This window comes from Coregonus lavaretus (assembly GCF_964263955.1).
Source record: "Coregonus lavaretus genome assembly, chromosome: 13".
In the NCBI taxonomy this organism is placed as follows: domain Eukaryota; kingdom Metazoa; phylum Chordata; class Actinopteri; order Salmoniformes; family Salmonidae; genus Coregonus; species Coregonus lavaretus.
In genome coordinates this window covers 14,942,836-14,970,544 of record NC_140000.1, presented here as the reverse complement: position 1 = coordinate 14,970,544, position 27,709 = coordinate 14,942,836, and the positions used below count along the sequence as shown (strand labels likewise).

The window sequence follows — 27,709 nt, the reverse complement described above, 5'->3', positions numbered from 1 at the left end:
ACCTCTCAAGTAATTAATTCAAACAAAACTGTTGAGTATATTAATCTTGAAGTATATGCCATACCATATTATATACTGCCTCTGCCCACTGGGCACAGATGTCAGTTCAACGTCTAGTTTTGAATGAAATACTTGAGAGGTATTGAATTGTCAACTAACGTGAATTCAACGTGAAATCAACAACAAATGTCACCATGTCATTGGATTTAGGTTAAAAAGACAATGCCCTTACATTGATGACTTTTTATCAATCCAATCAGTTTTCCACATTGACTCAATGCCATAACATTGATTTTTGGGGGTTGAAATGACATGGAAACAACGTTGATTCATCCAGTTTTTGCACAGTGGGTGTTATTGCAAAATAACACAAATCAGTTTGGCTGTGGTACTGTTGTGGCTGTTGGAATTTTTTTCTCTCCAAAAAGCAGAAGTTTGACAGTTATAGATGTTTCATGTTGACATCAGTACTCCTCCACAACCCCCTAGTCTTCAATAAGAAGAATTAGCCCGGACACTGCTGGTCAGATAACACATAGCAGAGCTATTGGTACTACGTTCTTGGATCAAATATTGTATTGATTATATATTTTCTGGAATACAACTCTCCTTCCTACAGGGCTAAAGCCGCTATGCACTGTCAATACATCCTACCGTTATCTCTGTTAACTCTACTCTCCCTGACAGGTATATTTTATCTTTGTTTAAGTGAATTATATACATCAGTGGAAAATGAATAAATCAATGTATTGTGTGGGGTTGTTTTTATCACAAGGGCACTGATGTTTTCAGTCGCTGTTTTCAGGCACACTGGCCCAGACCTGGTCTGTTTGGTACCGTGGCAGCGACAGGAATTCCGTTATCTGTGCATCAAAAGGCTCATCAGTGGTATTTGACTGTACATACAGGTACCCAGCTACCCATAAAGTTACAGAAAAGCTATGGTTCACTCCGAGAGGTGGTAAAAAACTAGACGGCTCACAGCAGGGAGATGTAGTGTATGACACATCTGAACTGAATAAGACAAGATACAGAGGAAGAACAGAGTTCTATGACCAAGACAAAAACTGCACACTGAAACTCAACAATGTGACTGAAGATGACAGTGGCAGATTTTTCTTCAGACTTTACGCAAAGAAATATAATCAGGACCCTCAGGGATTTACAGGACCAGGGGGTGTGGACCTGAACATATCAGGTAAATCTAGATTTATGTACATGTCATCATACTAAACAATTAAGGTATTACCTAACCTATGGTGGTCAGTTATTAACCCTTCAACATGTCCTATATTTGGTTATACAGTGGGGAAAAAAAGTATTTAGTCAGCCACCAATTGTGCAAGTTCTCCCACTTAAAAAGATGAGAGAGGCCTGTAATTTTCATCATAGGTACACGTCAACTATGACAGACAAATTGAGGAAAAAAAATCCAGAAAATCACATTGTAGGATTTTTTATGAATTTATTTGCAAATTATGGTGGAAAATAAGTATTTGGTCACCTTCAAACAAGCAAGATTTCTGGCTCTCACAGACCTGTAACTTATTCTTTAAGAGGCTCCTCTGTCCTCCACTCGTTACCTGTATTAATGGCACCTGTTTGAACTTGTTATCAGTATAAAAGACACCTGTCCACAACCTCAAACAGTCACACTCCAAACTCCACTATGGCCAAGACCAAAGAGCTGTCAAAGGACACCAGAAACAAAATTGTAGACCTGCACCAGGCTGGGAAGACTGAATCTGCAATAGGTAAGCAGCTTGGTTTGAAGAAATCAACTGTGGGAGCAATTATTAGGAAATGGAAGACATACAAGACCACTGATAATCTCCCTCGATCTGGGGCTCCACGCAAGATCTCACCCCGTGGGGTCAAAATGATCACAAGAACGGTGAGCAAAAATCCCAGAACCACACGGGGGGACCTAGTGAATGACCTGCAGAGAGCTGGGACCAAAGTAACAAAGCCTACCATCAGTAACACACTACGCCGCCAGGGACTCAAATCCTGCAGTGCCAGACGTGTCCCCCTGCTTAAGCCAGTACATGTCCAGGCCCGTCTGAAGTTTGCTAGAGTGCATTTGGATGATCCAGAAGAGGATTGGGAGAATGTCATATGGTCAGATGAAACCAAAATAGAACTTTTTGGTAAAAACTCAACTCGTCGTGTTTGGAGGACAAAGAATGCTGAGTTGCATCCAAAGAACACCATACCTACTGTGAAGCATGGGGGTGGAAACATCATGCTTTGGGGCTGTTTTTCTGCAAAGGGACCAGGATGACTGATCCGTGTAAAGGAAAGAATGAATGGGGCCATGTATCGTGAGATTTTGAGTGAAAACCTCCTTCCATCAGCAAGGGCATTGAAGATGAAACGTGGCTGGGTCTTTCAGCATGACAATGATCCCAAACACACCGCCCGGGCAACGAAGGAGTGGCTTCGTAAGAAGCATTTCAAGGTCCTGGAGTGGCCTAGCCAGTCTCCAGATCTCAACCCCATAGAAAATCTTTGGAGGGAGTTGAAAGTCTGTGTTGCCCAGCGACAGCCCCAAAACATCACTGCTCTAGAGGAGATCTGCATGGAGGAATGGGCCAAAATACCAGCAACAGTGTGTGAAAACCTTGTGAAGACTTAAAGAAAACGTTTGACCTGTGTCATTGCCAACAAAGGGTATATAACAAAGTATTGAGAAACTTTTGTTATTGACCAAATACTTATTTTCCACCATAATTTGCAAATAAATTAATTAAAAATCCTACAATGTGATTTTCTGGAGAAAAGAAAATCTCATTTTGTCTGTCATAGTTGACGTGTACCTATGATGAAAATTACAGGCCTCTCTCATCTTTTTAAGTGGGAGAACTTGCACAATTGGTGGCTGACTAAATACTTTTTTCCCCCACTGTACATGTTTCTTCTTCATGTCAGTCTTATCCCTAAAGTTAAATGAAAATGGCCCTGTTAAGGAGAGAGACAACGTCACGCTGGCCTGCACCTCCAGCTGTAACCCTCCTCAAATGGAGTTCCTCTGGTTTAAAGATGGCCGCCCACTCCCTGGTGTCTCTGGTGTCCCTGGTGGGCAGTATCCCCTAGGTCCACTTTCCCCTAATGACACTGGGTGCTACACCTGTGGTCTGGGGCAAGGCACATCTACATCAATACTGCTGGATGTGAGATGTAAGTCAGCAATAAATGTTGGTTTGAAGCTATTTTTTCTGTAGTCAGCTATCTTCAAGGTGTTGTTTTCTCTTCACAGTGGCCAATGTACATTTCAGATGGCTTAGTTGATTCATTGTCTGTATTAATGTATAAATGCAGGACTACTAACATCCAGTCAAATGAATACACACAGAACAATGTTGTTTTCTGTACGTCTGCTTCCAGATGCTCCAAGGGACGTTTCTGTTAAGGCCAGCCCGAGCCCTGAGGTAGTGAAAGGCAGTCATCTGACTCTGACCTGCAACAATAACGCCAACCCTGCAGCAGAGACCTACACCTGGTTTCAGAGGACAGCACTGCTAACTTCACTAAAATTAGGGACGGGGAAAGAACACACCTTCAACGAAATAGATTCTGATGACAGTGGACTGTACTTCTGTATGGCCCAGAATGCCTTTGGATCACAGAACTCTACAGACCTGGAGGTGAAAGTTAAAGGTACTACAACATTTCTGCACTTCTTGTATGTCACGCTGTTGTGATGTCTGCCCTGTGTATCGCAACAAAACAATGGCATGCAGACACAGATATGAAGTTACAGTATATGATGTTGCATGTCATCTGTGGAATATCTTGGAGTGAATATTTTTATACAAAAACCATGGGTCTGATCAGTTTTAATAGTGTATTTTCGCTTGTGTTCCAGTATCAGCCCATTTAATGGTGGTCCTGGCAGCATTGGGGGCTCTCTTCCTTGTCACAGCAGTGATTGTGGTGCTCTACATTTACATAAGAAGGTGAGTGGTTTGAAAATGTCTTATAAAGAACTAAACATATATTATAGTGCACTGAAGGGCCTTCTCTCCTCTATATTCTTTAGAAATATACAGAATTCTATTTGCCCCATTCCCCTCCCTCTTTAGCTGTGCATGCAAATGAAAATGCACTGTCCACAGGCTTGATGTCGTAATTATGTCACAACTGAGACTTACACAACTTCCTTCTTTCCAAATGTTCTTTCAAAAGATATACCATACTGGCATCGACAACCACCAACTGTTGGTTTGGTTGGCCCACAGTGGAAAGTTACTAAAAAGCATGACAGGCTATTTAATTGGCCTTTATGGCTGAATTCTCTCTTTGTTTTATCAACCACAGACGGAAGTGGATCACGGCCGAGAAGAAGCTTCCGACCAAACCAGTCCCCCAGGTAGGTGATCAGAGGAAAAGAAAGTACTAACAGTGGCCTTACTGTGGTTGTCTGCTTCTACAACCCTTCACCAACTCAGTCAGTCTGTTGTCTGAAGGGAAGTTACTAAATGTGGTAACTGTGGAGTGTCACTTCAAAGTGATGCAATGGGTCATGTTGTCATTGCCAAACAAACCTTCCACATGGAATTTATTGTTCTGTTTTTCTTAGATAAAAAAAACAGCTCGTATGAAAGTGAATGGTAAATGTGGAAATCAATCCCATTTAACTTTGAGTTAATTAAAGTATGCCAAAGAGTAGAAAGAGAGTAATTCTATGTCAGGGGCCGGTGCTCAGTATTTTGACTGTATTCTGACTGTTAGATACAGAAAGCAACCTTGTCTACACCAGAGGACATCTATGAAAATATGAGACAGTCAGCCAAGCCGATCACTGATCCTGATGATCTGAACTATGCAGAGCTCAAAATCAGGCCTGCTCCTTCACCCAGGTAAATAACCACAGAGTGAGTGAGACTCTCAAAGTAAATTGCACAAGGATTTTCTTTTGTATCAAAACACTTGCATAATAACTTGCAAAAAACGTGTACGCAATAATGCAATAACAGGCTTACATTTCGTAGTGTCTGTAATATCTTAATAACTACTGGGTAAATACAAATGTAGATCTGCACTAAAACCTGTTCCCCTTAAAAGGAGGCAGCGGAATAACAAGGCAGAGGATGATGATGCGGTTATCTACAGCCAACCACAAACACACTGAGGTGGTCAGAGAACTTTGATATCGAGACCACAAGGCCTACAGTAGGGTTGCCCAACCCTGTTCCTGGAGAGCTACCCTCCTGTAGGTTTTCACTGCAACCCCACGTGTTACTAACCTGATTCATCTTATTAACCTGCTAATTATTAGAATCAGGTTTGATAGATTAGGGTTGGAGCAAAAACCTACAGGGCGGTAGCTCTCCAGGAACAGGGTTGGGCAGTCCTGGCCTACAGTATGGGCATCTGAAGAAAAGTGAATGAAAACAAGCATGTTTTTAAGTCAATTTTTTAAAATAGCTAAATACATAGCTGTTATGGTGTATGTGTATGTACAAACTATGTACAGTGTACAATATACAAAATAAACAGTAAAAAATTGGATAATTATACAAATACTAACATAAAACGATTACATGAGCACACAGGGAATGCAATTTAACAACAGATTATAAAAAAAATAAGCATATCATATTTCTCTGTAATATATAAGAGCTCTGTATATTTGTCATGATTACAATCCTTGAAGAGATGTAATTTTGACACGTTGTTATTTGTTAATGTGATCATGCTGGATACTGTATATTGAATGTGGAAATATGTTAATATGTTAGAATAAACTGTCCTTATTAAATAATGATATGTCACTTACAGATTTTTTGCAGATTAAAGTGAATATAGACTTCAATAAATAATGAGTTATGATTCAATTCATAAACTACGAAGGTCTCCCTGACAATTTACAGCAGCCTTAAAGTGCTGAAATATAACATGAATGTACTGAAATATAAAATCAAGGAAACGTAACACTTAACATGAGATTGCACAGGGTTGGATGAAATTACACATAGACATTAGAGTTCACAGATAACTTTCCTAATCCTTTTTCTTTCTCAACTTGGACTGTCCTGGGAACTCTCAAAAAACATTTAACTAAGACCCCCAACTCACAATACTTCCTCCTTTCAACTTTGGCATTTACTGGTTCCATTCTTCAGATACTATGATGTCACTTCCTGTTCAGTAACTCAGGCCTCTGTGGCTGGATCTCCATTGGGGGACGTTTTCCTGACAGGAAATGATGGGTCAGGTTAGATATAAAATACAACTCAATACAGCTAGCCATGGAAATATTTAATGAGTCTTTACCTCAGTAACGAAATACGCACATGCAAATACAGGAAAATAAGACTGTGTGCCTTCTAAATCTGAGAGGGTATTCCTGTGTTCGTCAGTTCAAATCATCAAAGACTCTAGCAGTGGCAAGTGGGTGGTGGCTACCTAACAATTAAAATGGGTATAAAAAAATGGCTAAGGGAATCACTTTGCACATGGTTATATTACTTATAATATAATTAGTCAGTGATCAAACACACTTGCTGACTTATAAGTGCAGAGGTGCCTTTTTTTGCCATTTTTTATGGATCACAGACCGTTTAGGGCGAGGGTGGGCTGTGTCCACCCCTCTGACATCATCATGGGCCACCTACTCGAATTTGGTGAGGGGCGCTTTGTCGCATGTGACCTCCGCCTGCAACCCATTCTTTGCCACATTTTGTGTCTGCAGTTTTGGGATGCTATCCCTCGGTATGCCTAGCCCATTCAACTTCAAGTCTCTGCATTGAAGGACACACATAAACTGAGGCTCAGGAGGGTTCATATAGAGAAACACACATAACCACACTACAACCCTCTGAACACGTTACGTTGAGGAACAGACAGACAGTAGGCTAGAGAACAGTGTTACCCATTAGAGATGCCATCACCCTCCTCCACAGTCTTCATCCCAGGGACCTTCTGCCCAAACAGCTTGACAGCCAGGAACATCAACATGCCGCAGCGGTTGGTATAGCAACAGGTGGTGTCCACGGCGATCAGTAGCACCAAGAAGATGAGCATGACAATGCCTGCCACAGCCCCTTTCCCCATCCCACCCTGATTCATCTTGGCTACTGAAAGGGAAGAAGGGAAGGGAGGGGATGAAAGGGAGGGAGAGAAGGAGAGAGAGACACAGCGAGGGAGAGAGAATCATATTTATCCTGCTCTGGCTGCTCTGTTCTGTAACTGTTTTTAGTTCAGAGATATTTTCCTCTCTATTGGGCAATAGTCCGTTTTCCAGTATGTAACTGTGGTAAAGCTGTGAAACAGCTCGCAAGGAATGACGTCACCAAATAATGAACTAATTGCTGGCACCTGTGCCTGTTTGCCAGCTCTGCCCGGAACTCTGGAAAAACTATTATAAGGTGAGAGAGCAGAAAGGTGGTAGCGGGGGAGCTGGTCCTTTGATGAACGTGAGGCTCTGTAGCCCTAGCAATTATATTGCACTCACCCTATAATGGTGGGAGGGTGTCATTCGCTGCTGTGTAGGGCTGCCGACGACAACCAGATAAGAAAGCTATTTTTTGGGTTGTTGCTTAAAGCTAAGGCTACTCAGTGCATCTAAGGTATGTACCTACTGTCGGCCTGCAACATGCCATGCCTGCCGTCTCAGCAAGGGTGCACACGCTCAGACCCCACGGGAGCGTCTCGTCAGCTAGACAAGCTAAATGTTTTTAAATGTGACATTTAAATGTTTAGTGTCATGTCTGTACCTACAATTGAAGTCGGAAGTTTACATACACCTTAGCCAAATAAATTTAAACTCAGTTTTTCACAATTCCTGACATTTAATCCTAGTAAAAATTCCCTGTTTTAGGTCAGTTAGGATCACCACTTTATTTTAAGAATGTGAAATGTCAGAATTATAGTAGAGAGAATTATTTATTTCAGCTTTTATTTCTTTCATCACATTCCCAGTGGGTCAGAAGTTTACATACACTCAATTAGTATTTGGTAGCATTGCCTTTAAATTGTTTAACTTGGGTCAAACGTTTCGGGTAGACTTCCACAAGCTTCCCACAATAAGTTGGGTGAATTTTGGCCCATTCCTCCTGACAGAGCTGGTGTAACTGAGTCAGGTTTGTAGGCCTCTTTGCTCGCACACGCTTTTTCAGGTCTGCCCACACATTTTCTATATGATTGAGGTCATGGCTTTGTGATGGCCACTCCAAAACCTTGACTTTGTTGTCCTTAAGCCATTTTGCCACAACTTTGGAAGTATGCTTGGGGTCATTGTCCATTTGGAAGACCCATTTGCGACCAAGCTTTAACTTCCTGACTGATGTCTTGAGATGTTGCTTCAATATATCCACATAATTTTCCTTCCTCATGATGCCATCTATTTTGTGAAGTGCACCTGTCCCTTCCTGCAGCAAAGCACCACCACAGCATGATGCTGCCACCCCCGTGCTTCACGGTTGGGATGGTGTTCTTCGGCTTGCAAGTACCCCCTTTTTCCTCCAAACATAACGATGGTCATTATGGCCAAACAGTTCTATTTTTGTTTCATCAGACCAGAGGACATTTCTCTAAAAAGTATGATCTTTGTCCCCATGTGCAGTTGCAAACCGTAGTCTGGCTTTTTTATGGCGGTTTTGGAGCAGTTGTTTCTTCCTTGCTGAGCGGCCTTTCAGTTTATGTCGATATAGGACTCGTTTTACTGTGGATATAGATACTTTTGTACCTGTTTCCTCCAGCATCTTCACAAGGTCCTTTGCTGTTGTTCTGGGATTGATTTTCACTTTTCGCACCAAAGTACATTAATCTCTAGGAGACAGAACGTGTCTCCTTCCTGAGCAGTATGACGGCTGTGTGGTCCCATGGTGTTTATACTTGCATACTATTGTTTGTACAGATGAACGTGGTACCTTCAGGCGTTTGGAAATTGCTCCCAAGGATGAAACAGACTTGTGGAGGTCTACCATTTTTTTTTTGAGGTCTTGGCTAATTTCTTTTGATTTTCCCATGATGTCAAGCAAAGAGGCACTGAGTTTGAAGGTAGGCCTTAAAATACATCCACAGGTACACCTCCAATTGACTCAAATTATGTTGATGATCAATTAGCCTATCAGAAGCTTCTAAAGCCATGACATCTTTTTCTGGAATTGTCCAAGCTGTTTAAAGGCACAGTCAACTTAGTGTATGTAAACTTCTGACCCACTGGAATTTTCATACAGTGAATTATAAGTGAAATAATCTGTCTGTAAACAATTGTTGGAAAAATTACTTGTGTCATGCACAAAGTAGATGTCCTAACCAACTTGCCAAAACTATAGTTTGTTAACAAGAAATGTGTGGAGTGGTTGAAAAACTAGTTTTAATGACTCCAACCTAAGTGTATGTAAACTTCCGACTCCAACTGTATTCTGTTGGCTAAATCCTGTTAAATGTGTTTAGTTGTTAGGAGTAGCTTTTTAAATTACAGCGGGGGTTATGAAGGGCGGGCAGAACAGTTATGTAACTTAAGAGGTCTGGGTCCTATATATGCCTTTGTCACTATTGTGTGGATCTTTTGACTGTTTGTGTTGGTCCAAGCAACTGTCTGCAGTGAAGTCGGTCGCATGCTTTAAGAGTATTTGATGTCCAGTTTGCCTTGTAACCACATGTTCCCACCTTTGTGTGCAGTGTCACCTCCTAGTGTGTAATTAAGCTCATAGCCTATGTGTTTCTTACACCACAGTTTTCGCTTCCTACTCAGGCTCCAGTTGAGTTGCATAGACTGCATAAATATAGTAGGGCGCCTATCTCAGATACTCCACGCAGTCTTATGAAATTAAATGTTTAATAAAGTATATAATTGTTTGCTATATTGTTGTTGAGTTCTGGTGTGTCCTTGCCTCTGACACCTCTCAGATGGTCTCAAGATTTATTTCACTACTACAGTATGCCATAGCAGCTTACCAGGCTGTGGGATGTTGAAGTTGAGCTTGGCGGGGCTGGAGGAGCCGTTGGGGTTGACGGCTAGCACCTCCATGTGGTAGTCTGAATTATACTGCAGGTCATGGAGGTTGATCACTGTCGAGTTGGATGGCAGGTCCTTCTGCCTCCAGTCCTCGTCCACCTTATTCTAAGAGAGCGACAGAGAGTGGGGGGTTAAGGACATGCACACTCTGTAATGTCTTGATCTTTTGTCTTCACTGAAAAACAAAAACGCATGCATACTCACCACTCTGTAGCGGACAATGTAGTGGATAATGGGGGAGCCTCCGTTGTCCAACTGCGTTAAAGGGATTGAGAACATATTGCCCTCAACCTTCCCCTCGCTGGCCACCAGGACCGGGCTGTCTGGTTCCCCTGGGAAGGGAGGGGCAGTGTGTTGGTACAGTAGGTACAGGAGGTCAGGCGTGTTCATGCATCAGTCAGCTTATAACTACACAGTGTTGTAGTAAAATCTACTGTCATTATGGTAGGTTGGTTATCCATGAAAAAACTGGCTTTGCAGAGTTTCACAACACGTGTCAGTACTTTACCTCCTGCGGGGCCGAATGCCAATGGAATGGGATGATGACATCAGGAGTGGGGCAATAATGGAGCATGAGTAGCCGTCAGCGAGCAGGTGACGATGTCATGTGGATGATCATGTGACAGTGGAATGAGTGAATGATGGCAGATGAACATTTCTTCCAGCCAATATATATAGAAACTCAAAACAGTAGGCAATATGGATATAGTTTGTATCACAATATGGACATAGCTTGTTAACACAAGTAATGCAGTTTGAACAACGATAGTTGGTGACATTTAATAATAATTATACTGCATTTGCCTAGATATGATGCGATTCGGAGTGAAGAGAGAGAGAGGAGGAAGAGGAGGGTGACACTCACGTATGCCCTGTGTGCGGACGGTGAGCTCGTCTGAGAAACCTCCCTGTCCCAGGTTGTTCCGAGGGGCAAATCGGACAGAGTAGGAGGTGTAGGGAAACAGATGTGTGATCACCAGGGGGTCTGCACACAAACAACAGAGTGCATGAACACACACATATCACTTTTATATTTATACACTCAAACTACTCAGTCATATTACTAAAATGGGAAATCAGTATTCAGATACGACTTCTAGTCCTCAACGTATTCATTGGATTCATCTTATGTAACTGTCCCAAACATCATCTACAGTATTTCATTAAATAGATTGGTCACTGAGAGTCAGGTTTTTACCTGTGGACTGGATGACTCTCTCCTGCCAATTGTTCTCACTTCCTGTCTTCCACTGGAGGATGAAGTTGGTGATGGGAGAGCCCCCGTCCACCAGGGAAGCCCCCAGGGTGAAGTGGACCGACGTGGGCCCTGGGGTGCCACTCACCTGGGATGCTTTACCTGGCCAGGCTGGGGGAGGAGAGATAAGAGAAAAATGGAGAACGAGAGGGTGGAAGGAGGGAGGTGCAGAGCAGTTCAAAGACAGAGAGAGGTGAAGAGAGAATGAGCATGTCAGGATGAAAGAAGAAGAACATTGCCATTAGAAACAAAAACCGGTGATCACTGCAAATGTAAATAGAGTACCTACACTTAAGTTAAAAACTCCCATTGTTTTCAGTTATTTTTAAATATTATAGTGGTTTGTGGCTGCTTGTCCCTTTATAGAAAGGTGAAAACTGGTTGACTCAACGTTGTTTCCATGTCATTTAAACCCCAAAATTAAATGCGATGATGTTGAATCAACGTAAAAAACTGATTGGATTTGAAAAAAATTGTTTACCCAACTTTTAACCTAAATCCAATGACATGGTGACATTTTAGTTAGTTAGTCAACCAACTGTAAATCAAAATTAAACATTGAACGGACGTCTGTGTCCAGTGGGATGTTGTGTTAGCGCTAAGTATTATCATAAAGAGTAGGAAGGTCAAGAGTGGCCTTACTCTGCAGGCTGAAGTCTGTGGAGGTGTTGCCAACAGGACTGATAGCCATGCAGCTGTATAGACCTCCATCAGAGGGTGTCACATTGTCAATGACCAGGACATAGCCATCCTCCATTCTCACTCGACCTCCACCAGCGTCCTGTGTCCACACAAACACAACCAGACAGGAATTCAGAGGAGAGAAATATAACAAAAAACTAATTCTCTGCCTGGTTCTCCCCCAATGTTTTTAGTAATTAATGCCACTGTGTGAACGTATCATATCATCAGTCTTTTTAATTTAAAAAAACGTCTGTCTTACTACTTTTACGAGGTGGTCATTGTTGGTCTTCCTGACCCACTGCAGCGCGGGCATAGGGTGTCCTGAGACGTTACAGGACACTGAGAGTGTCTGGCCAGGCTCCACCTCCATCTTCTCCTGGCTCAGCATTGCTACAGGATGCTCTGGAGACACGTACAGAACAAGAGACAGGAAGAACTGAGTGCTTTGTGTGACAATCACAAACAAATTACATTAGATAAGAATATGTGCAAATTATTAACAATATATATTCATCTTCTGTTAAATAGGAAAAATGATTGTGAGTTGTGTGTTCAGATGGCTTCGAAGACCAGCATGATATTGGTCTTGTGTATGGTTAAGCCAGCAAGATATTGGTCTTGTGTATGGTTAAGCCAGCAAGATATTGGTCTTGTGTATGGTTAAGCCAGCAAGATATTGGTCTTGTGTATGGTTAAGCCAGCAAGATATTGGTCTTGTGTATGGTTAGGGAGTGAACGTTATTTATGATAAGGGTTACATGGAGAAAATCTAACCTCTCTGAAATAAAAATTGATGGGCCTTCCTTCAGCAAAATATATTTAACCTTCCCTGAACATAAAAAACAAAAAACAAGTGACCCTCCCCTATACCCAAAATAATAATGAAAACATAAAGTGGAAAGCAGGGAACATGTCTACTGTTTACCCTCTCTCCTTGGACAGACCAGAGCCTTAGATATGACGTTTTAGAAACTGTTCTTTGTCCTGTAAGCATTACATGGCAACGCAGGAATGTTGATTGCGCACAGGGCTGCGGCCAGGGCCAGAAGGTTGTGGGTTTGCAGACCACCGTGGACAAGGTGGAAAGATTTCCTTTATAGTAAAAGCACTGCATAAATCTATCATCGTATTTGCAGGTCTGAGAAAACATGTATAAACATTTCATGTAATTCTACGTAATTTTACATATTAGCAGAATCTTTTTTAATACCACACAAATTACCGAAATTACAGGCTAAGACTGGACAGAGAGATAGGCCTATGTGTTCATCTTATCATATTTCTCCAATGCCAAATCAGTTTGTCTTGTTTGCAATGAACCTGTCCCTGTTTGTAAATAATTAAATCTGAGACATATGAGGAGTACGCCTACCGACGCAGAAAAATGTAAGCTTTAACTGCTGGCTGCTCTTCTTCCATGGTTTGACCCAACGAGAGAAGGTCACAAGTGTTTCCCTAAAAGCTGTCCGGGTTTAAACATCTTCTATTGGACAGAAAGTGAATAGCTTAATCAACTGATAGTGACAGAATTATACTGAACAAAAAAATCAACGCAACATGCAACAATTTCAAAGATTTTACTGAGTTACAGTTCATAGAAGGAAATCAGTCAATTGAAATGAATTCATTTGGTCCTAATCTATGGATTTCACATCACATGGCTTTATTAAAGACAGAAATATTCCTCAGCATATGTTTTGTCTTGCCCATTCACCCTCTGAATGGCACACATAATCCATGTCTCAATTGTCTTAAGGCTTAACCTGTCTTTAACCTGTCTTCTCCCCTTCATCTACACTGATTGAATAACATGTGACATCAATAAGGAACCATAGTGTTCACCTGGATTCACCTGGTCAGTCTATGTCATGGAAAGAGCAGGTGTTTTGTACATTTAGTGTAGATCATTTTATGTAATCGGATTCTGTTTTATTTTCTTCAAAATCTTAAGTTAACAAGGGGTAGGCCTGTGCTTTTTGCCCTTTTCTTTAATAAAAGGTAGGCCTATGGCATACCCTCTCATAGCCCCTCAATTTGAGTCTTGGTTTTAACTTAACAACCCTTCACTGACACGGGGGTGGGCTATTTAAAGAGTGCATGGTGGGTGGAGGAATTGACGGACAAATCTATGGATATAGCAGCCTATAACCTAATTTTGTCTGTCAAACAGGTAGGCCTCTCTCTTATTTCTTAAATAGGAAGAAAATGCTCCAACACAAAGCCCTCTTGTTGTTAGTAAAGTTGAATTAAAATGAAGAAATACATGGGCAAGAAACATATTATTTTTAATCAAAATAAATGATAGTAGTAGCAAGCTATCAAAGTTGACCTCTGGTCCTCCTTCTCATCTTTGTGCTCTCCTCAATCTGAACAGAACATAAGTTATAGGCTAGTCTGTGCTCAAGTTAGTGCATTTTTTAGACTAGGCCTAATAAAAAAATGCCTTGGACTCTCCTCCTGAACTGCCACCTTAGGCCTACACAGCACAGCCATTGGTTAGGCAGGACACAAAAAGGTTTTTGATCAGCAAGAGCAGAGGAGGCCGGGGCTCAGGGTTGGAATATCCATTGCAGTGTGTAATGCAGCCTAGTTTTATTTACACCATCCCAGCAGCTATCTTAGAAATATAACTTTGCTCTGTGCTTCTACGAGCATGCACTTCGTAGCCTATAGCCTACATTTGATTGAGACCACTCTAAATAGCCTATAGGCACACCTGATATTGTCCAACCAGGGGAGAATCAGAGATGAGGGGTGGCATCAGGCACACGTCCATATATAGCCTAATAAGCAACTCATTCTAAAACACTGAGAAATATTGAAATTTCATCAATTACAAATTACATGACCCTCCCCAGAACTAGATTTAAAAAAATACCATACCCTCCACTTGACTGAAATTGAAAAACCATGAACCTTCCCCATTTTCCTCCAAGGTACTCATTCTGTGCAGACACCTGAAGATTAACTTTGATTTATTATCTGATGAGAGACACACACTGCTGCTTTTCCCTGGTTTAACATTCAAATTGAAAATGGTACACAGGTAATGGGTTTGAATGGGATCAAATGGTTTGTTTTCCGAAACACCTTCTATTGGCTCAGGCTCACTAGACTGTCTGACAGAAAATGGTTGCATACACAGAATCAAATTCTCCATGATATCTCTGTATATCAGGAACGTAAACATCTGGAAGGAAGTATTCAAATAACAAGCTATTTTTAATCTGTTCTTTTGGAGAAAGCTTGGTTTTATGAAGCTAAAGCTGTTTGTTTCCAGGAGGAGTGTGTTTCCTGATGTTCTCTAAAAAACCACACCTGAGACATCCAGCATGATCATGGCACTGCTCTCTGCGATCTTATTCTTGGCCGTACAGATGTACTCTCCATAGTCACTCCTGACTACGGACGAGATAATCAGCTCACTCTTGTCTGAGTTGTACTTGTAGCGGGACTCATCTGAAGAGTCTGGGCTGAGGAGGGAAGCGCCAACAGACAGACAGACAGACAGACAGACGTGAGGCCTGGTGCTACAGAACATTAGCACGGTGCTGATAAGGAAGCTGACAGGAAGTGAGACACACAGTCAACCTCACAGACAGGATGGCACGCCACATTAGTGGTGCACTGAGACATAGATGACCACATAAATATAGACACACTGAACGCCTTCACCCAAACACACACTTTCCAATACACTGTTTTATCTCTCTCTCTCTCTCTCTCTCTCTCTCTCTCTCTCTCTCTCTCTCTCTCTCTCTCTCTCTCTCTCTCTCTCTCTCTCTCTCGCTCTCTCTGTTTTATTGCAAACTGTATCGAGCAGGAAACTCTGGCTTTACACACATGCACATGAGTGGTGTGAGCAAACACACACACACACACACACTCACGTTGTCCAGGTGATGTTCGGTTGGGGGACTCCCTCGACCAGGCAGCTGAGGGAGACATTGGTCTCTGGTCCGGCCATGACATTCTTCACCTCCTCATGGATCTTCACTGTGGGAGGAACTACAGCAGGAGGGTCAGAGGAGACATAATTTAGTATAGTCAAATACAACACCACACCTAATCCTCTGGTCTATAAAGAGTTTATATGAAATAAAGATCCTAAAATATCCCTTATTCCCTCCTTCACTTTGAGTAAACCCCACCGTTGACAAAAATGGTGATGACGAGCTTTTCGGAAATGTGCCGGTCCTTGATTTTGCCCTCACAGGTATAGGATCCATGATCCTTCCTGTTGATGTTCTTGATCTGTAGAGAGTTGTCTTTCAGTATTGTGATCCGACCTGCTGGGAGCAAGACATGGCAACAGGGAAAAGAAAGATCAGCCCCATCTCAGCGTCAGGAACACGTTCTGTCTGCTTCATCATCATTATAACCAAGCTTCAAAAAGCAATCACGCTCTCTCTTTAAGGTTGTCAGATTTGAATCAGATGTTTCCGGGGAAGAGTCCGGAAAGCATCCTTCGATTTGGTGGCAAATCGGAATAGCCTATGAGCTGCATGACCCCTCCCGCCCCTCAACAGCGTGTCCACCATCGCCACCTCTCCATCAGTCACAGGCAGGCAGCAGCTAGTGTGAGGAGCTAGGAAGCTAAGAGACCCCCATACCACGTGAACTGTCAGAAGCGGCCATTGCGAGGGCACCCCTCCTACCGTCAGAGTGCAGTTTCTGATGGTCCCTCTCCCAGTTGACTTCCACCCCCGGCTTGCCAGTGACCAAGCAGGTGATAACCGCATCTTGACCCTCCAGGAACTCATGGTAGACCGGTGTTTGCCCGAAAGATGGCCGCTCTGGGTGAGTTGAGAGAGGGATGGAGAGAGCGAGATGGTCACTGTGAAAATGTCACCGTTCCCCACGAGGAAAAAGGCTATTTTAGGCTTAGGGGTTAGGTTTAGGGTTAGGGTTAGAATTAGGGTTAGGGTTAGGGGTTAGGTTTAGGGTTAGGAATTGAGTTGGGGGTTTGGGGTTAAGGTTAGGGTTAAGGGTTAGGGTTAGGGGTCAAACGTGTGTGTGTGTGTGACAGGGATATGAGCAATATAGCGTCTTTGATCTTGCAAGCCAACATTAATTAGCTCAATACTCAAACAATACGAGAAATACCCTTCAACACTGACTCTTGGTCATATTAGCCAGGTGAAAAGTTTTACTTTAAACATCTTACCGTAGACAAAGATGGTCAAGGATACATCATCTCTGTGACCTGTCTCAAATTCACAGAGGCATGTGTACCGTCCTGTATCCTCCATCTTGGCATTCCTGATGAACAGTTTTGACGATGTCTCATCCACTTTCTCAACCTGTTCATCTTCAGCATCCTCTCCATCTTTCTGCCAGGTGATCTCTCCTTCCCCACCAGCTAAGAGGGGTTATGTGTGATTGTGTGTATCATATATTAATAATTTGTTAAGGATATATAAATTCATACAACTGCATATGCCAGTGTACTACAATATGCAGAAGACACTCTACCCTTTACATTTTTCGCATTATATTGTATTTGTTCAAGCAGGGTAAGATGTTGCTCTTATGGAAATGGCCAGAACATTGTACCAACCTTTGCAGAGGAGCATGGAATTCTCACCCAGCAACACATCTGCTGTGTGGGTGATGATTTCCATTTTGGACTCTGAGACAGTGAAGAAGAAGAGCAATATTATAACAACCTTTTAGACACCTAACAGTAACACAACTTGAAACTTCCATATTCTGGAATAACTATTGAAAATGAGAACCCAGAGCCAAACATTTGGGCCTGCCTATCGAATTGATTAAGAATACATTAGTATGATTAATCAAATACCACCAAACCTCACCTGTCATTTATCTACCATCTATGTTCTACACTGTATCTCTACTACAGACTGTAACGGTGCACTCATCAACACTGTACATTTACAAGAGAGATCAGTTGATTGATTTGACCTGGGAAACCTGCCAGAGAGAGGTCTCAATTGCTCCTGTCAACGCTGAAGCCCTGCAGATTGCCATCAGACAGAGCATGTGTGTACCCTATTGTCCTATTGTTTAACTGGAGATAGTAAGATAGGCCTATAAATAGGCTCCTAGGGACTAATTGCAGCACGCTGACAGGCGGCCAGGAAAAGAAAGGCAGGGACCTTGAAAGTGGTGGACTTCCTGAGCAGCACACTATTCCTTCCTGTATTGAGGATGAGACAGGCTGTATGGCTGTGGCTGAGACAGGCTGTATGGCTGTGGCTGAGACAGGCTGCATGGCTGTGGCTGAGACAGGCTATATGGCTGAGGCTGAGACAGGCTGCATGGCTGTGGCTGAGACAGGCTATATGGCTGAGGCTGAGACAGGCTGTATGGCTGTAGATGAGACAGGCTCTATGTCTGCGTCCCAGTTCTCTTAGATGGCCACATCTCCTTCGCCTCATAACTTACTTTCTTTCTTTATGTCCTTTGTCTCTTTTGGCCACTGAAAGGTGAAATGGTTGGATAGATTTCCAACCTTTTGCTTTCCTATCCCCTATCATCAATTTGGGTGGAAAACAAGGTCAGGGGGCTCTTGGAGCCAAAACCAAATTACAGCAGAGGGAAGATACAGCTTTGACAATCACGTCTGGATTAATTAGGATGAGTTTAGATGTGGTGGAATTAGAATAAGAGTAGTTAGTTGGCATCTCTTCTTCGGCATTTTAAAGATCACTGCAAAGTTATGGGCTGGGATGGATTCAGAAAGCATTTATCTCCTATTACAATTCAGCATCAGGAATAGATGAGCTTGGACATTGCTCTGGGTACACCTCACGCTGATGAAACTCAGTAGAGATTGGATTTATTCTATCAAATGTTTTAACATAATGACCAAACTCAGTATTCTCTCCTATGTTCTAGTATTAGGAATGCTGTATGGATGTAGTACCACATTCATGTACTTGAGGAATGTGTTGAAAATGCTGTATACTGTACATGTAGGGAAAATTGGCAAGGAAAATGTTCACATTAGTTAGCTCTGTAAAGTTGGATTGAATCCCTTAGGTAAGATTAAAAAACATGTAAATGAAAAGTAAGACAAACAAGTCCAGTGAATCTCATGACAGAACACAAACTGTGAACCATGTTGCCTGTGAGGGGAAGCCAGTTTTCTACAGCAGGAAAATAATCCTGCAGCAACAGGAAATGTGACTAATTATGTGGATTATAATTAATGTACATTTTTGTAGGGGTTGATAAATGTATCTTAAGTGGAAATGAAGTCTGAAATGTCAAAGTGGAAATTAAAAACTTCAGAAGCCTTTTTAAACACACACCAAGTTTTTAAATGTCCCACATCGCAGGAAAGTTCTCCTGCAACAGGGTGATCAAATTAAGATCCTACATCTGCAGCAGTGATATGATCGTCATATATAGGCTATACCAGCTCTGATATACTGATATTTAAATAGTATATTGGATATGGATAAAAACCATTTCTGCCAAGGATTTTAATGAAGAAAGTCATTACACTGAGGCATACATACCCCATATTCAAACAAATGAACTCCAACAGTGACATTTTGTGTCTATATATGTATATATTATTTAAACTATAGGCAAATGCATATTGACAAATAATTAACAAATAAACAAATAAATAATCGAATAAATACAATTAAAAACAAAAAATAATCCCACTCCCAACAAATATCAAAGTAGGCCTAATTAATATGTTTATTTATAGAAATATTCAAACCTTGAAGAAGAGTTTAGGATTTTGTATTCTTACCTGAAAAACCAAGGACCATCATTATGGAACACATTCTCAAGATGAGCATCGATTCAGCCATTTCTACCTCAACGTTGCCACTATCCTCAATGAATGGATTGATGTAGTCCTTGACACCTGCTGCATGCAATTGCGCGCGAAATACAACTGCGGTGGAGACATGTGTTTCATGCTTTTATAAGCAAAGAGGGGAGAACCAGGGAGACAGACAGGGATCCCACAATCTCTCAAATCTCTGCACGCCCCCCTCCCCTGCTCAAATCCACACCCCTTAACATTTTCGGTTCAGCTCATCCACCGGGGAAGATGAATGCTTGAAAGTAGCCTACCCTACCCTATCAGGCGCCACCGCAGGCCCCTGCATCCCCTCCAAAACACCGGATAAAAGGAACTCCGTACTCCCCACTCCCCCAGGGACGAGATGGAAGAAGATATTTGTATCACTCGACTCCATCAGTTTTAGTTAAAGAGCAAGTTCATCTGAAATTAAGCTATGCAAATAAAACATGTATTCTTGATTTAGTAAAGCCTATTAATTTCTTGACTACATTTTTCTGTTCCCATAATGTAAATTTTTTCTTTACTCATGATGAAGTAAAAAAAGCAAAATATGTTTTTAATTTCTTTAAAAACAAACTAAATTTAGATAACAAGGCCAAGTAATTGCTAATTTCATGTTTCGAATAATCATGCCCTTTATTGTTTATGGATTGTTTCATTATTTTGATGAGATTGTATAGCTTGGTAAATTCCAGATACAGATGTAGTATCTTAATTTGAGCCAGTTTTCTACAGCAGGAAAATAATCCTGCAGTAACAGGAAATGTGAATGATTATGTTGATTAAAATTAATGGACATTTTTGTAGGGGTTGATACATTTTTCATAAGGGAAAATCAAGTCTGAATTTCAAAGTGGAAATTACAAACTTCAGAAGCCTTTTTAAACCTCAAATAAACTACAAGTTTGACATGTTCTACATTGCAGAAAAGTTCTCCTTCAACAGGGTGATCAAATTAAGATCCTACAACTGTACATCAAATGTATTTATAATGTATCATATATGAAAGCATCCTATTCACAGTCTTGGGACTGGCCGACTAGATCAGGATATACCCTACTAGAACTATATGTGATCAGGAGACAACTGTTGCTATACACTAGAAAATAAACTCTAAGATTGTTGTCTCCTGTCATCCTTCCTCTCACTAACTACGCAACCACTGACCATCTCTGGTCGTCTCTTTACCCAGGATTCCAAGCCCAGGCTAATGCCACAATAGTGATCATATCAAACTCTTGGTGAAATAAAACACATATGTAATGATTCTGTGGTATCTAAAAATATGTTGCTAATTATGCTGTGAGAACAAGGAGTCCGCTTACACTGTACTTTGATTATAAAGGTTTATTATTTCAAAAGATTTCAGCGTAAATTTACAGACATCTGCAGGCATCTTGAGAACAACGGACCCAATCTGTAATATGTTATTCTGTCCTCCTTTGTCCCAACCAAGTATTTATAATCTTTAACATGATATGGGTGGTTTCCCCTACAGACCAATCCCATGTCTCCACACAACAGACTTCCTCTGTTTTAGGGTGCCCCTATAGAACTGTTCTCCAGATGCTTCCCTAAGCTGAATCAACATCCTCTAAGATACCATTTGCAAACGTTAGCAAAGTCATAAATTGCTTAGACACCACAATTCCAATGTGATGAATCCCAAGATTCACATAATATAACAGTCCACTGATAAATGTGCTTGCTTATATCAAGTCATGTTAGATCCCACTGGGCCCAAGCTGGTTGAATGAACATTGTTTCCACGTCATTTCAACCAAAAAACACAATGTGATGACATTGAATCAATGTGGAAAATTGATTGGATTTGAAAAAAATCATCAACATGAGGGCATTTCATTTTTTTTCCACCCAACTTTTAACCTAAATCCAATGACGGTGATATTTTTTGTTGATTTTACATTGAATTCACGTTAGTTGACAACTCAACGAAATGTAAATCAAAACTAGATGAACTGACGTCTGTGCCCAGTGGGATCCTTCACTTCAAATGTAGAGATAAAAGGAGATTATGTACACACATTTCCAGTATAAATCTTGCAATCAAATTAACAATCTGCCAACTCTGGCACCGCATCTTCCCCTTTGATTGTGAACATCCTGGAAACTAGGGCATGGTGTTTATCGTAAAATGAGCATCAAGGTCATTTGGGACGCAAATTAAGTATTTTTTCACAGAATCCTATGAAAATACAGTTCAGTTTCAAGCCAAGCAGGAAACCTATGTGCTCTTCATCTTGGTACAAGACTTGTCTATTTAAGGTGCACACTCACATACTCATATAGGGCAAAGCATTGGCCTGTCACTCTGGCATGACAGCTATCTAAAAAAATGGTGGTAGGTGATGTAATCACAGCTTAGCAACCAATATCTGATCTTCACACACACACACACACACACACACACACACACACACACACACACACACACACACACACACACACACACACACACACACACTCCAACAGCATCATCACCCTCCTTTTATCTGGCCCGCCACCCAGTAGGAGCTCAGTATCACTCCAGTGTTGTCAACCAGGCCGCCACACCTCTGAAGCCATATCATTATATCAGCCATGGGGTCCCAGTGCCAGCCAGCCCTTCCCAGCACCTCAACGCTGATAGTGAGTCAATCGCAGGCTCCTCAGCCATTGGAGACCCAGCCCTTCCATTGAGGCTGCCTATCACAGCGATTATCAACAGCCTCTCATTTTCTCTCATTATAGGGGAGCGTGCTCTTTATGAAAGTTGGCACACAACGGGGAAAAAGTGCCGTTCCCAGCTGTGATTATCTTTGTTCCCTCCTCCCCTCTCTTCTTTTCTCACTCCTCCTTCTTGTCATGTTCATCCCTTGATTCAGAGAAGTACAGGGAAGTTTGGCAATGCAGCTAGCTACCAAAACCACTATCATTTTAGGTGAAAAGGAATATGAACTAGCCCTGACTGTTTAGCTGAGTTATATCTTGGGTCCAGATCTTAGTTGATGAATAAGTAAAATACCATCAGTCTCAGGTGACAATGGATAGTCAAGGCACACTCCCCAAAACAAGGACCCCACACCCTCATGTTTTTGGGATGCCACATGACGCCAGTCCCCAAAGTGTAGACCAGGCACGGTTCCCTTCTTTGTCCACCTCTCATGCTGGTAAACAAACAATGGCCAGATGAACAATGGGGTGTTGTTTTGGTGCCAGAATTGCAACACTAGTTTAGATAATAAAAACACAAATACCACCACGTACTGTACACACACACACATTCTTAACAGAAACCCCAGACAGACATCAAGGGGCTCTCGTGACATTTAAGTGCCACACACCAGAGGAGGCTGGTGGGAGGAGCTATAGGATGACGGGCTCATTGTAATTACATTTTAGTCATTTAGTAGACGCTCTTATCCAGAGCGACTTACAGTAAGTGAGTGCATACATTTTTCATACTGGCCCCCCGTAGGAATCGAACCCACAACCCTGGCGTTGCAAGCGCCATGCTCTACCAATTGAGCTACACGGGGCACCTGGAATGGAATAAATGGAACGTAATCAAACACATCAAACATATTGACTCTGTTCCATTGATTCCATTCCAGCCATTACAATGAGCCTGTCTTCCTATAGCTCCTCCAACCAGCCTCCTCTGCCACACATCCTCAAGTTGCCTTGTAGATGGCTGGACTGGATTGGGGGTTGGAGGCTGGGGTGGAAGATGTTTCCCATAATTATGCTTATGAACAATTCTGTAACTAGAAAGCTGAGTCAGGGTTAAGGAACTTGGAAGTCTGGAGAAATATAACAGCTGTTGTTTTCCTTTTTAACCCTTGTTGCTTGCCCTCACTTGTCTGTCAGTCTGTGAATGCACTCTGAAACGATTTCTATTACAATCTCAACGTAAAATACGTCTTTGAAAGGATCCAAGGAGTCTATAGGGTGTTGGTTTTGCCCCATTGGATCCCTTTCGCCCAGATAAAATGATATAAATGTGTAGCACAACATGCCTTGCATTCACAGGGAGGGAAAGGGTGAGCTAAGGGTTGTTAAATGCGTCAATTCAAATCTGGTATTAGGAACAAAAGAGGTCAATACACGTCTTCTAAAATAGACTAGTATTTTAATTAATGCAAACACTTCAATGGTAAATATGATGTTCGTATATACGGGTCCACTGAAATACCACGCAGGGCACTCAGAGAACTAAGCCATTGTTATGAGTTCTTCTTAAAATACTCTGACAGAGATAGTTCCCGCTCCCTGCTGGCCAATCAGAGTAGAGACTGAGCGTGGTTTAGACTTACTCAGCCTATCCGTTGGCGCACAGGCTGGTCCCAGCCCCTTGGCGCTCCACTGTTGCCAGGTGTCTAGTTGTTTTGCAACTTATCCAGAAAGTCAGCACTTTTGCAGTACACATCCTTGGACGGTTCACAGATCACAAAGAGGCAGTGTAGTCTAATATTTTGAGACACAAGTTCTTATCTCCCCCTACTCCCTAAAACAGCTCCTCACATTAATCACAGCTTGTTATGTGAAACAATTTATATCAGTACAGTACAAACCTTCTACGTTTAATCACCAATGCATTCCTTCTAAGCTATTCATCACATCCAGATCCAATTATGAGAAAATAGATCCCCACAGGGTGTATGTCACAGTCCTGCGTGGTCATTAAATATATAACGAGTAGGACATCTCTAATACTGAGGTCAATGAATGAACCTGTATATAATGTTTTCCAGCAGAAAATGATTTTATAGCCCAAGCATCATAACACTAAACTGGATTGAACCCTGAGATCGACCACAGGTTTTGGGAACTCCAAGCACATTCCTGTTGACAATAGACAAGATAATTAAATCCTGTTCAGCTGAATTCAATAAAAACTGAATTCCTCTTTATTCTTAGATGTCATTTGTTTGCGTAAGTGACATTTAAAAATGTATTCTCAGACTTTCTGGACTAGACTATTACAGTTACTTTAACTCGACACTGGAATGATTTAGGTAATTTCTGAAAATGTATCTTGATGGAGCAAACAGCTTTCATTCTCTGTCACATCAGCAATCTATGAGTAACACTCACAAAGGAGCATTTCACAGTCCTTTGTCTTCATTCTTGGCTTGGTTCAGGTGAATACTGTAAATAGTTATATTTAGATAGTAAGATAATTAAACATTTGAGAGGAAGGAAAGACTCCCCCTTGTGAGCCAAAAATCTCTTAAAGAAAAATAAAGGTACGTAGGCCTGACGTGATGGACTAGAGGATAGGACAAGAATAGAAGGGGGCTGTTTATATTGTTCCATAGACAAATGCATACAATATACAGACACAACATACACTATTTGTTTTAAGGCTGTTTACATGCAACAATACATTTTCTAAATTGTTAGGTTCACATAGTAGCTTGGAGAGAATCCTAGGTAGTGGACGGTTGGCAGCACTGCTGCAAAGCCCTGTTAACTCATATCTACACATGTATTCCCTGGTTCTCCTCAGACTTGACTGCCCTTGACCAGCACAAAAACATCCTGTGGCGTACTGCATTATCATCGAAAAGCCCCCGTGATATGCAACTTTTCAGGGAAGTTAGGAACCAATATACACAAGCAGTTAGGAAAGCAAAGGCTAGCTTTTTCAAACAGAAATGTGCATCCTGTAGCACTAACTCCAAAAGGTTTTGGGACACTGTAAAGTCCATGGAGAATAAGAGCACCTCCTCCCAGCTGCCCACTGCACTGAGGCTAGGAAACACTATCACCACCGATAAATCGACAATAATCGAGAATTTCAACAAGCATTTTGCTACGGCTGGCCATGCTTTCCACCTGGCTACCACTACCCCGGCCACCAGCTCTGCACCCTCTGCTGCAACTTGCCCATGCCCCCCCCCGCTTCTCCTTCACACAAATTCAGACAGCTGATGTTCTGAAAGAGCTACAAAATCTGGACCCCTACAAATCATCTGGGCTAGACAAACTGGACCCTGTCTTTCTAAAACTAGCCGCCAAAATTGTCGCAACCCCTATTACTAGCCTGTTCAACCTCTCTTTCGTAACGTCTGAGATCCCCAGAGATTGGAAAGCTGCCGCGGTCATCCCCCTCTTCAAAGGGGGTGACACTCTAGATCCAAACTGTTACAGACCTATATCCATCCTGCCCTACCTTTCGAAAGTTTTTGAAAGCAAGTTAACAAACAGATCACCGACCATTTCGAATCCCACTGTACCTTCTCCGCTATGCAATCCGGTTTCCGAGCTGGTCATGGGTGCACCTCAGCCACGCTCAAGGTGCTAAATGATATTATAACCGCGATCGATAATAGACAGTACTGTGCAGCCGTCTTCATCGACTTGGCCAAGGCTTTCGACTCTGTCAACCACCGCATTCTTATTGGCAGACTAAATAGCCTTGGTTTCTCAAATGACTGCCTCGCCTGGTTCACCAACTACTTCTCAGATAGAGTTCAATGTGTCAAATCGGAGGGTCTGTTGTCTGGACCTATGGCAGTCTCTATGGGGTTGCCACAGGGTTCAATTCTTGGGCCGACTCTTTTCTCTGTGTATATCAATGATGTCGCTCTTGCTGCTGGTGACTCTCAGATCCACCTCTACGCAGACGACACCATTTTGTATACATCTGGCCCTTCATTGGACACTGTGTTAACAAACCTCCAAACGAGCTTCAATGCCATACAACACTCCTTCAGTATTCTCCAACTGCTCTTAAACACTAGTAAAACTAAATGCATGCTCGAACGCTGCTGGCACCCGCCCACCCGACTAGAATCACTACTCTCGACGGGTCTGACCTAGAGTATGTGGACAACTACAAATACCTAGGTGTCTGGTTAGACTGTAAAATCTCCTTCCAGACTCACATTAAGCATCTCCAATCCAAAGTTACATCTAGAATCGGCTTCCTATTTCGCAACAAAGCCTCCTTCACTCATGCTGCCAAACATGCCCTCGTAAAACTGACTATCCTACCGATCCTTGACTTCGGCGATGTCATTTACAAAATAGCCTCCAACACTCTACTCAGCTAATTGGATGTAGTCTATCACAGTGCCATCCGTTTTGTCACCAAAGCCCCATATACTACCCACCACTGTGACCTGTATGCTCTTGTTGGCTGGTCCTCACTACATATTCGTCGCCAAACCCACTGGCTCCAGGCCATCTATAAATCACTGCTAGGCAAATCCCCGCCTTATCTTAGCTCATTGGTCACCATAGCAACACCCACCCGTAGTATGCGCTCCAGCAGGTATATCTCACTGGTCATCCCCAAAGCCAACACCTCCTTTGGCCACCATTCCTTCCAGTTCTCTGCTGCCAATGACTGCAACGAATTGCAAAAATCTCTGAAGCTGGAGACTCTTATCTCCCTCACTAACATTAAGCATCAGTTGTCAGAGCACCTTACCGATCACTGCACCTGTACACAGCCCATCTGAAATTAGCCCACCCAACTACCTCATCCCCATATTGTTATTTATTTTGCTCATTTGCACCCCAGTATCTCTATTTGCACATCATCTCTTGCACATCTATCATTCCAGTGTTAATACTAACTGTAATTATTTTGCACTTTGGCCTATTTATTGCCTTACCTACATAACTTGCTACATTTGAACACACTGACGATTTACCGCCCTCTAACCAATTGTACTATTATGTGTGTTTTTCCGCGTTATTTTGTACATAATGTTTCTACCATCGTCTCTTATAACCAAAAAGAGCTTCTGGATATCAGGACAGCAATTACTCACCTCGTATTGGACGAAGATTTTTTCTTCAATGAGGCAGCCGCGAAGGATATCCTACAGACACTCGACAAGGCCCAAATCCCCGTCATTCGCATGAGAAAGAGACGGAGATATCGTGGACGTAGGTCGGAGTGCCTTGTAAGGATCCGACGGCGAGCGAGTAAACTGCCTCTCCTGTCAATCCTATTAGCCAATCTTCAATAATTTGAGAATAAATGGGA

General features: G+C 42.1%; 2 protein-coding genes across 3 annotated transcripts; one reads left to right on the top strand and one right to left on the bottom strand.

The window, feature by feature from the left end:
- Positions 1–518: 518 nt before the first annotated feature.
- On the top strand, positions 519–5,765 carry cd22 (cd22 molecule). Of its 2 annotated transcripts, none has more exons than XM_084175354.1 (8): positions 519–687; positions 806–1,198; positions 2,932–3,180; positions 3,388–3,660; positions 3,869–3,959; positions 4,321–4,372; positions 4,741–4,862; positions 5,068–5,765. In XM_084175354.1, exons 1-8 carry the CDS (start codon positions 633–635, stop codon positions 5,132–5,134), a joined length of 1,302 nt encoding a protein of 433 aa, XP_084031480.1. In that variant the 5' UTR covers positions 519–632; the 3' UTR covers positions 5,135–5,765. The 2 variants fall into 2 exon arrangements, with proteins under 2 accessions (XP_084031480.1, XP_084031479.1); XM_084175353.1 differs by having other exon boundaries at positions 4,735–4,862.
- Positions 5,766–6,158: 393 nt separating this feature from the next.
- On the bottom strand, positions 6,159–19,705 carry ncam3 (neural cell adhesion molecule 3; the record flags this gene model as incomplete). The annotated part of the gene is made up of 16 exons (XM_084175351.1): positions 6,159–6,198; positions 6,621–6,746; positions 6,878–7,082; positions 9,910–10,075; positions 10,175–10,302; positions 10,836–10,955; positions 11,169–11,336; positions 11,868–12,006; positions 12,169–12,311; positions 15,228–15,382; positions 15,800–15,917; positions 16,061–16,198; positions 16,568–16,705; positions 17,077–17,271; positions 17,470–17,541; positions 19,645–19,705. The coding sequence occupies 16 exons, from the start codon at positions 19,703–19,705 to the stop codon at positions 6,159–6,161; spliced, it is 2,112 nt and encodes a 703-aa protein (XP_084031477.1).
- Between the last annotated feature and the right edge of the window lie 8,004 nt (positions 19,706–27,709).

Coding starts and splice junctions, on each gene's coding strand:
- cd22 (XM_084175353.1), top strand. CDS start 633: ATGCACTGTCAATACATCCTACCGTTATCTCTGTTAACTCTACTCTCC. Junction 688..805: donor AACTCTACTCTCCCTGACAG/GTATATTTTATC, acceptor CGCTGTTTTCAG/GCACACTGGCCCAGACCTGG. Junction 1,199..2,931: donor TGTGGACCTGAACATATCAG/GTAAATCTAGAT, acceptor TCTTCATGTCAG/TCTTATCCCTAAAGTTAAAT.